The sequence below is a fragment of the Babylonia areolata genome, chromosome 7 (genome assembly GCF_041734735.1).
Source record: "Babylonia areolata isolate BAREFJ2019XMU chromosome 7, ASM4173473v1, whole genome shotgun sequence".
NCBI classification, from domain to species: domain Eukaryota; kingdom Metazoa; phylum Mollusca; class Gastropoda; order Neogastropoda; family Buccinidae; genus Babylonia; species Babylonia areolata.
The window spans coordinates 54,675,128-54,685,999 of NC_134882.1; the positions used below are offsets into that span (position 1 = coordinate 54,675,128).

Consider the following 10,872-nt stretch of genomic DNA (forward strand, 5'->3'; position numbering starts at 1 on the left):
TATCTATATGTTTCACACGCCTGGGTGAAGTGATTGAAATCTGAGTAAAGCACATTCCCCAAGACACATCACCATTCCGAAACAGACCCTCGAACCTCGATCACTGGTGGACTCTGGATCAGAAGTGCAAGGCCTATCGCCTCCTGACAGATACACAGGCAAAAAAAAAACAAACAAACAAACAAAAAATCATCTGCCCATCTTCAAACTTAACTGTCATCCCAGCCTACTATTCAACACTCACACAGAAGATTGCAAAAGAAGTATTTACAAGGAGAAGAAACTTTCAGACTTATTGCACATGCAGGATGGCAATACAGCCTGTCTGGCAGCAGATCATCAACTCGTACCTCCAGGGTCATCCTCAGTCTTAGGCATTAAGAAGGGAAACAAATAATAGAAAAATAAAATACTGTCTCAGTCGTCCTCAAAGATCATTTATCTCCCTCCCAGGATACTCAATACGCATTCACGGATAAGTAGATGCTGAAAAAACAAAACAACAACAACAACACACACACACACACACACACACACACACACACACACACACACACATCAGCCCTGCCTCAGATACGTGATGGCATATTCCGGGTAACACAACGCCGACTCATACACGATGAGCTCTCTGAACGCTCTGCAGGTCAAACAGTCATCGATGACGGAATCGAAGAAGCCACCATGCATGCCCCGGCACTTGTCGTCTTTGCACACCCTGCAGGGGGGGCGGAGGTAGCGCGTGGGTTTGACGGCGTTGTTGATGAAGGGGTTGCCCAACAGGACCCTCATCAGGAGCACCTTCTTCTCCCCTGCCGTGCGTCGGTTGCGATCGTCTGTTCAGGGGAAAAAACCCAACAACAAACAAACAAAACAATAATAGGAATAATGCGAGTATTCTTGTTCTTCTTGTTCTTCTTCTTCTTCGTCTTCGTTCGCGGGCTGCAACTCCCACGTTCACTCGTATGTACACGAGTGGGCTTTTACGTGTATGACCGATTTTTTTTTTTAACCCCGCCATGTGTGCAGCTATACTCCGTTTTCGGGGGAGGGTAATGCGAGTATAACATCATTACTAATAATCAGATTATCACGTCTGATTATTATTATGTATGAGTATTGTTGATTTTCGATTTCTCAGTTTTGGGTATTAACTATATGCCTATGAACTCTTTGATGAGCGCAGTTTCTAATGCAGTAAACAAGACATAAATGACAGTGCATTTGATTCGCATTGAAAACTAAACAGCTCGAATTTGACAATTGCCAAGTTTGTGCGAATAATTGTTCAACACATCTTGCGTTCCAACAGTATTTTTAACTGAATCTGGAATGTGAAATATTTAAATGATTGTGAGTTTTCAAAATTAATATGAATATTCATCTGTTGTGACCAAAAAGAGTAATACAACACAACACAACACAATACAACACAACACATCACATCCACCTCTATCTGTCTGCTCGGTCCTCCTCCTCTCTCTCCCTCCCACAACCCCCTACCCCCTCCTCTCTCCCCCCTCTTAACCCCCCACCCCCACCCCAAACAACCCCTTCCCCCCGCCCCCTCCCTCCCCCCCACACACTCATAACCATCCACCCTGCGTTGTTCTTGTTGCAAAAAATCCAACCGACTGCACAGGGCCATATCAGGACTGTCAAACCATACAATTGCTCAACCGCATCAACACAAAACTGTCACATTTACAAAAAAAACAAAAAAACAAAAAACAACAACAACAAAAACAAAACAAAAACAAAAAAACCCCACTAAGACAAACCCACAAAACACAGTTCATGACTAAGTATCCCAACCATTTAGCTCCTTATACCAAATAAGACTAGGCCATGCTGAGGACGCCAGCCATTCCACCAAATTTATCATTCCCAGATTACAAAAAATCGTAAAAAAGGGGAATTCCCCCCCAAAAAAAACAAACAAACAAACAAACAAAACAACCCAACACTTCAAAGCCAAACACAAAATACATAAAAAGTCCATATAGGCAAATAACACTGCAGAATGGGCAGCTAGTGCCCATCCCAGTGTTTACATCTCACTACCTAATCGCCAGAGGAAACCAGCACAGATAGTACATCACAGACTGCGGAAAAGAGAGAAAAAAAAAAAAGTGTCAAGGCTTGCTTGAAAAAGCCAACCTGCGTAGCGATCCGACTTGGTGAAAGACTCGGCAAAGTAGATGCCGGATCCCAACATGCCTCCGGCGCTGGCGAGACGCGCGTCGGGCCCGTACTTGAGGATGGCCTGCAAGTTCTGGGCCTGCGTCCCGTGGAACAGGTAGTGCTCGTTGACATCCAGGTGCAGCTCCCGGAACAGCGGGTTACCTTTGTAGGGGAGAGGGAACATTGTTTTCAGTTTCAGTTTCAGTTCCTGGGGTGCGTTACCCGGTTGCATGGGCGAGCTGAGAAGCGCTTAGTATGCATGTATGAATGAAAATTTAGAGTAAAAACGAATAAAAAGAAGTTTAATGAAAAAAGAAAAAAAGAAGCGCTAAGTATTTGCTTAGAGTTAAAGAATGTTACTAACTTGTTGCACGGTGAATTCCACATACCTAGGAACATTCACAGTTAAGAACGTTCCTAACTTGCACGGTGAATTCAGTATGCTAAGAAACATTATTGATTAACTCTAAGCAAACTCTACGCTGCAAAGATCGCCTCAGGCAACCAAACCCAATTCGTCTAATCACGTTTCGCTTTCTCCGTTTGACCGTGCCCCCACACACCGTAGGCATCTTGAGAGTCTGAGTGACTTTTTGTCCCGTTTCACCTATCTACTTCCTTTGACCGTGCCTCCACACACCGTAGGCATCTTGAGAGTCTGAGTGACTCTTTGTCTCGTTTCGCCTATCTACTTCCTTTGATCGTGCCTCCACACACCGTAGGCATCTTGAGAGTCTGTGTGACTCTTTGTCCCGTTTCGCCTATCTACTTCCTTTGACCGTGCCTCCACACACCGTAGGCATCTTGAGAGTCTGAGTGACTCTTTGTCCCGTTTCACCTATCTACTTCCTTTGACCGTGCCCCCACACGCCAGTAGAGATCGTCAGCGAATTTAACTTTCTCGGACTGATCATTCCAAACTATCTGAAATGGGAGAAAAATACGGAAAAATTGTTAAGAAAGCACAACAGCGCCTGTACTTTTTTCGGCGCCTCAAAAAGTTCGGAATTAAAAAAGAAATCATGGTTGATTTCTACCGAGCAGTCATTGAAAGTGTGCTAACCTTCGCTATTACTGTTTAGTAAGGAAACATTTCCAAGGCAGAAGTTGCAGCCCTTGTTAACAGAATCGTAAAAACTGCCACCAAGATTACCGGGGCTTTTCTATCTTCTCTGGAAGACATAAAAAGCGGCTACTCAAAAAAAGCAGAATCAATCAGCCAGGACGAATCACATCCAGCTTTTGGGATTTTCGAGATGCTCCACTCTGGTCGACGGTACAGAAGTATAAGGACAAAAACCAATCGCTTCGCCAATAGCTTTTCCCCAAAGCAGTCAATGCCCTGTCTCTCGAACAAATCCAGTATGATAAATATAAATGTGCAATCAACAACCATCTACCTGAAGATCTAGCCATATGTAATATGCGGCTTCTGTTCAAACGAGTGTGTGTGTGTGTGTGTGTGTGTGTTAGACAGATAGATAGATAGAGAGAGAGAGAGAGAGAGAGAGAGAGAGCAGTGCGTGCATCTGTGAGTATGCACAAGTTTTTGCATTGATATGCACTTGTATGTATTCTAATTTCTACTGTATCTGTGTTTGTGTATGATTTTCGATTTATGTTCGTACCTTGCAACGTACTATCCTCCCCAATATTTCTTGTGACCCCGGTACACTTGGTAATAAATACATATTCTATTTCATTCTATTCTATTCGATAACGTAGACTCCAGTGAGAGTTTCAGTGACTCATTGCCCCGTTTCGCCTTCCCGCCATTCCCCGTTTTGCCCACCCTCTTTCTGTGTGTGAAATGGGGGAGAGGCGTCTCTGAATTTGGGATGTCTGATGCTTTTCTTTTTTTCTTTTACTATTCTTATCTTCTGTTTCTTTACCTTTTGGACATATACACTGAATGGAATGGGTGAATGCGTGCTTGCATGCAAAGTGTGTTGTTGAGACTGTGTACTTCTTAATAATTATCATCTTTTTAATACAAAAGAGCAAGTCGTTGTTGTTATTGTTGTTGTCGAGTGCTTTGTGTGTGTGTGTGTGTGTGTGTGTGTGTGTGTGTGTGTGTGTGTGTGTGTGTGTGTGTGTGTATGTGTGTGCGCGCACGCGTGAGTGTGTTCATAGGCGAAACGGGAATAGATGAATCCGTACGACATCCATAAAAAAAACATATCCCTTGCCTATCAGGATTTGTCATGTACTGTCAGTTTATATCCCTTGCCTATCAGGATTTGTCATGTACTGTCAGTTTATATCCCTTGCCTATCAGGATTTGTCATGTACTGTCAGTTTATATCCCTTGCCTATCAGGATTTGTCATGTACTGTCAGTTTATAAGAGGCGACAAAGCGCGCGGACTGGTCAGTGATTATAGTTATGCTACTACACTTCATCTGACTGAAAAGAACATAATAATAATAATGATAGTAAAGGAAGCAGATGCCTGACGTATGCTTTGACCCAAACAAGCTGGCTGTGTCTTCAGCGCTTGCACTGAATATCAATATAAAATGAAATTAAATAAAACAAAGAAAAAAACAGACAAATAAGTAAATGCGTTAAAATAAAATAAAAGATATACCTACGTAGAAGGCACATGTCTGAAATGGAGAATAAAACGACCAACGTTCTGTGAACATGTGCGCAACCACACAACGTCAGCAGTATAGACACTAAAGCACAGTGCTGTAAAGGAAACAACAGCAACAACGACAACATCCTTGATCCCCCCCCCCTCTCCCAGGCCCCTATCACCTTAGCACTCTCTATCGCCCCTTTCTCATCGATAAACCGAAGCATTTCATATATATCCTTGTATGATTTCAGGCCAAACATATTGTTGTCAATAAGAAACGAGACGAATGTCTTTAACTCAGCTCTGTATATTCACGAAGAAAACAAGACACAACGTTCTGCTGTCTCTCTTGATCGGGGTTTAGTTTTCTTTTTTCTTTTTTTCCCATAACAATCAATGTTTTTAATCTGTTTCATTCGTCAGTTTCAGTTACAGTTACTGTTTTTATGCTATTCATGTAAGCCCCTTCAGCTATAGGGCCAAGGCCTTGATTTGACTAAAACAATTGTTAGCCTGTCCGTCAGTGGCCTACCGGTGGTCATCAAAGCGGTGCTCAGTACAGGACCAGAGGACACAGGGATGGAGCCCACTGGCTTGCAAGGCTGTCCACTCTCCGACGTCTCTCTCTGCAAGCTGGTCCGTCGGTTGTGGTAGTTTTCGTACAGAGACGGGTTTTCCACTCGTTGTACCTGTTGGATGATCAGAAATTACTCAATTGTGTGTGTGTTTTTTTCCTGTTCAGAGGCACGTCTCAATGAAATAACTGCTCACGTTCACTCAGTCTGATTTGGGATACAAGATGAGAAACGTTATACCATAAATATATGGTACTTCTTGTTTTACACAGACGGGTTTTCCACTCGTTGTTCCTGTTTGATGATGAAAAATGATTCGTTTGTTGTTGGTTATTTTCACATTATCCACTTCAGAAGCACAGCTAAATGAAACAAATAGTCACGTTCACTTAGACTGGTTTCGGATATAAAATAAGAACCGTTACACCCTAAATACATGGCATTTCTTCTTGTTTGTCGCTTTTTGGATTAACAACTCCTCTTTTACGAAGTACATTAAGAAATTTTCTGTAATTGTGTTTAGATATTTGTTTCGAATTCCACTCCCCGTGAACCCGGTTTCCGCCAACTCACCATTCACCCCCCCCCCCCCCCCCCCGCCACTCCTCTTCTAAATGATGATACTCAAATGTAAAAAAAACAGTACTCGAGCAAACTGTCTACAATCACGTGTGACGGGACATTAAACAAAATTCATCCTCCTCTTTTTGTTCGTGATTATTGCCCAAGGTAGCGACTGTTACTGTCCCCTTTGCGGGCAATATCCTGTGACTGGGCAGACCATTGTTTTGTATTCTCGTTGCTTTTTGGGAAATGATTCATTTGTTTTTATCCAGTTCAGAAGCACAGTTGTATGAAACAACTGGTCACGCTCACTCAGTCTGATTTTAGATATAAGAAATATACAAGAGATATGAGAAACATTAAACCTAAAACAGATGACACTTCTTGTTCTTCTTCCTGTAGTTGGTGAGAGTGGAGTTAGTGGAGTAGTTACGTGGAGTGATGGCCTAGAGGTAACGCGTTCACCTAGGAAGCGAGAGAATCTGAGCGCACTGGTTCGAATCACGGCTCAGTCGCCGATATTTTCTCCCCCTCCACTAGACCTTGAGTGGTGGTCTGGTCGCTAGTCATTCGGATGAGACGATAAACCGAGGTCCCGTGTGCAGCATGCACTTAACACACGTAAAAGAACCCAGGGCAACAAAAGGGTTGTTCCTGGCAAAATTCTGTAGAAAATTCCACTTCGGTAGGAAAAACAAATAAAAAAAACTGCACGAAGGAAAAAAAAAAGAAAAAAAAAAAAGAAAAAAAAAAGGGTGGCGCTGTAGTGTAGCGACGCGCTCTCCCTGGGGAGAGCAGCCCGAATTTCACACAGAGAAACCTGTTGTGATAAAAAGAAATACAAATACAAATATTGCTGAAGGCAGCGACCGTTACTGTTACTTTTGCGGGCAATAGTCTTTGAATGGGCTGACCATTGTTTTGTATGCTAGTTGATTTTTGAGAAACGATTCATACGTTTTTAACCAAATCAGAAGCACAACTAAATGAAACAACTGGTCATGTTCACTCAGTCTGATTCTGAATATAAGATGAGAAACGATAAAATCAAAATAAATGACGCTTCATCTTCTTCTTCCTATTGGTGGTTAGTGCTAAGTTAGGACCGTCACTGTCACTTTGCAGGCCATATTACTGCTGTTTGAGAAATGATTCTTTTTTCTTTTTTTTAACCCAGTTTAGCACAAGTAAACGAAATAACTGCTCACGTTCACTCAGTCTGATTTGGGATACAAGATGAGAAACGTTATACCATAAATATATGGTACTTCTTGTTTTTCGCTTGTTGGATTAACGAGCCCTCTTTTACGAAGTCCATTAAATAATTTTCTATAACTGTGTACCTATTTAGTTCAAATTACCCCCCCCCCCCCATTTACCCGATTCCCCCTAACTCACAAATCATCCCCCTTTCTCTTCTAAACAATAATACTCATATATAAATATCAGTACTCATCATCACTCAAATAAACTGTGTAGAATCATGTGAGACGGGACATTAAACAAAATTCTTCCTCTTTCTGTTGGTGATTATTACTCAAGGTAGCGACCGTCACTGTCCAAAGTGTCTAGACAGCTTTTGATCAGGGTGGGTGATCTTACCCCCCCCCCCCCCACACACACACCCCTACTCAAGCGAAGGTCTCTTTGGATGGTAGGGCTTGATGCCCAGGTGCCAGCTGCGTTGCTTGGTTCTAACTTTTTGACAGTTACACGTGACTAAATGCCAACGTTGACCGAACTACGCCATTGGTCAGTTCCATACTACACACAGCTAGTAGCGGGTTACGACCATACTAGGCTCTTCCGTCCGAGCAATGCAACTGGCTCCTGGTGTTTTGTCTTCTGGGCTGACTCTAATGTCTGGTATTGCAGTGTGAAAATTAACCGGAATAAAGGAACTTGTCCATTACGTCCCGTCCATCATAAATGACATACGACAGAAACAAACAAACAAAACTTTAGCAGTCACTTTGTGCCTCACGTCAGTTCTTACTTTGATGACGTCGATGGATCTGTGACGTAAGCCAGCCGCGTCTGTGCCAGCGGCGACGAGGTCCGGCTGCCACGTTCCTCGGACCAGGTTTTCTATGGCTGTCCGCTCCCCCTCGCTGACCTCCACCAGTTTGTAACGGTTCTGTACCGCCTGCATCGAAGAACAAAATGTACTGGGGTCAGTTTCAGGACAGCGGTGTATTTTACGACAGAAAACACAAATGACAAGGAAAACGACAGAAAGTAGGTAGACAAATTGAAAGGGAAGAAGGATAATATACAGGAACAGGAGGAGGAGAAGGGGGATCATGACGGGAATTAAAATAATGATGAATCCGTTGATGATGATGATTATTATGATGATGATGTTCACGACAGTGATTTTGGTAGAGCAGCAGCACACCATTAACAAGCACCAGAGTATATCGATGATGGTGACAATGACGAGGATGAGGAGGAGGAGGAGGGGGGGGGAGGAAGGAAAAGACGAAGACGACGATGTAGAAGAAACATTACCTTCAGCATCTTCAACTGAAAAGAGTGAAGGGCATCAATAATGAGACAGACTGACGGACATACTACAGAAACATTTAAAGACAGATAGACAGAAATACCAATAGGTAATATATTCATGACAGACAGAGCGACAGAGAGGAGAGAGCGAGAGAAGGGGAGTGGAGGGTGGAGGGCTGCAAAGTATGCATTTGTTTAAGATAAACATTGTGAAAATGGAAAAAAAACCTGAAGATTTAAAAGAATTGAAGAACAGAACACACACACACACACACACACACACACACACACACAACGCACGCGCGCGCGTGCACACACACACACACACACACACACACACACCTCCTCGAGGAGCGTGGGATTGGCGGCCACAGACCAGTATGCAGGTAAATGGTAACTGGAGTGACGCCCCAGCAGAGGAGAGGGGTGGGAGGAGCTGGGCGAGGCCATTGGCAGCTGCAGGCATTGGAGTAGCTTCCCTTGGATGACTTCTTTCAGCTTGGAGACTGCTTGATGCTCTCCCTTTAGCCGCAAGCAACTGCCGCCTGTATATGATAATGATGATAATGATAATGATGACAACAATAACACACACACACACACACACACACACACACACACACACACACACACACACACATCATGATGTATATGAGGCAAAGTCTTGGATATTGTTCCCCAAAAGTATAAAACGCTTTCTTGACTTTGAATTGGAAGTAATTTTTTTTTATCTAAAAAGTTTTCAGTGATAAAGGGTGGCTTGGGCTTTGGTCACACAGAATTGGGCCTGACAAAATTAAGATTTCAACGAAATGTGGGCCAAAAAAGTAAATTGCATAAAGCGGCCTAGTATCTGAGACATTCGTCGTCAAACTGCACCATTAGTAATTGTTTATTGTAGCGTACTAGGCCCTACACTCGGCTTACATCACAGACTGACATAAGTTTACGGTTGGGCCAACAGCAAAGCGAAAGCTGTATTATCAACGGTTTCTCCACTGAAATGGAAAATCATTTACAGATTAGTCTTTTGTGAAGGACTATGCCTCTGAAATTTAGGAAGCAAGATTGCACTGGCTCTCAGTGCTCCAGCACTGGGGGCTGGCTGGCCTTTGGGAACCATCCCAACACGGACTCGGTGTCCTGAAACCCTCCTGGCCTAGAGAGAGGGGGATTTTAACTTGGGCAAGATACTCTCCCACTATAATCAAATCCTAGCCCAGATGGCAAGGACAGCAGATGCCTCCTCTGTTGTTCTGGTGGTCATAGTCGGACACCACTGACTATCATCAATAAAACCTTACTGACCAGTTGGTGGTCTTGTGATGATGACAGAGTCCACCTGGGCAGCTGCTCGGATCTCTGCCGTGGCGTGCTGGGGTAGCTGCAGAAGGCCCGCGTGCTCTATGCTGTCCTCGTAGAGAAAGGTCTGACGCAGCTCCTGCACGAGCCTTGCACGCGCAGTCGCGTTGATGTCACGTGACGGGCCGAAGAGGTGTGCCATGAGCAGTGTGCCGCTCATCTCTTCCGCTTTGGCTGTGGTTTGTGAGACAGACAGACAGACAGACACACACACACACACACACACACACACACACACACACACGCATGCACACGTATATTATAACTCTATACCTATGTATGCAGGTGCAAACACACACACACACACACACACACACACACACACACACACACACACACATTATATATGTGGAAGCGAGAGAATCTGAGTGCGCTGGTTCGAATCACGGCTCAGCCGCCGATATTTTCTCCCCCTCCACTAAACCTTGAGTGGTGGTCTGGACGCTAGTCATTCGGATGAGACGATAAACCGAGGTCCCGTATGCAGCATGCATTTAGTGCACGTAAAAGAACCCACGGCAACAAAAGGGTTGTTCCTGACAAAATTCTGTAGAAAAATCCACTTCGATAGGAAAAACAAATAAAACTACACGCAGGAAAAAATACAAAAAAATGAGTGGCGCCGTAGTGTAGCGACGCGCTCTCCCTGGGGAGAGCAGCCCGAATTTCACACAGAGAAATCTGATGTGATAAAAAGAAATACAAATACCAATACAAATATATATATACATACACACACCCAAATGAAAAGGCAAAAGAATATCAGCTGAATAAATCCACCAACCAGTTAACATACTCACCGCCAGTTTGTGACTCTTGATATGCATCTCAACATGTAAGTTTATTTTGGACACGACGATCGAAAACATTTTTGAATTAATGCAACAGAAAAAAAAATACAGCAAACTAATGACAGAAAAAAACCAACAACAACAAAACAACAACATCGACGTATTAACCCGAAGGTCTAGTTACAAAGACAACAATAACACAAATCATACGGCTACTGCTACTACTACTTGATGATGATGTTGATGATGACGACAACGGCAGCAGTATATCAACAACAACAACAACAACAACAAAAAGAAAAAAAGA

General features: G+C 43.4%; 1 protein-coding gene across 1 annotated transcript in view; it reads right to left on the minus strand.

Moving 5' to 3' along the window:
* Positions 1 to 527: 527 nt before the first annotated feature.
* LOC143284319 (uncharacterized) overlaps positions 528 to 10,872 on the minus strand; it is a 30,465-nt gene continuing 20,120 nt past the window's right edge. Inside the window, exons 11-16 of the mRNA XM_076591025.1 lie at positions 9,721 to 9,948; positions 8,755 to 8,957; positions 7,901 to 8,050; positions 5,298 to 5,454; positions 2,158 to 2,343; positions 528 to 833 (exon numbers count right to left, since the gene is read on the minus strand). Coding sequence (XP_076447140.1) covers positions 559 to 833; positions 2,158 to 2,343; positions 5,298 to 5,454; positions 7,901 to 8,050; positions 8,755 to 8,957; positions 9,721 to 9,948 — 1,199 coding nt within the window. The 3' untranslated portion in view covers positions 528 to 558. The remainder of the gene's footprint in view (positions 834 to 2,157; positions 2,344 to 5,297; positions 5,455 to 7,900; positions 8,051 to 8,754; positions 8,958 to 9,720; positions 9,949 to 10,872) is intronic.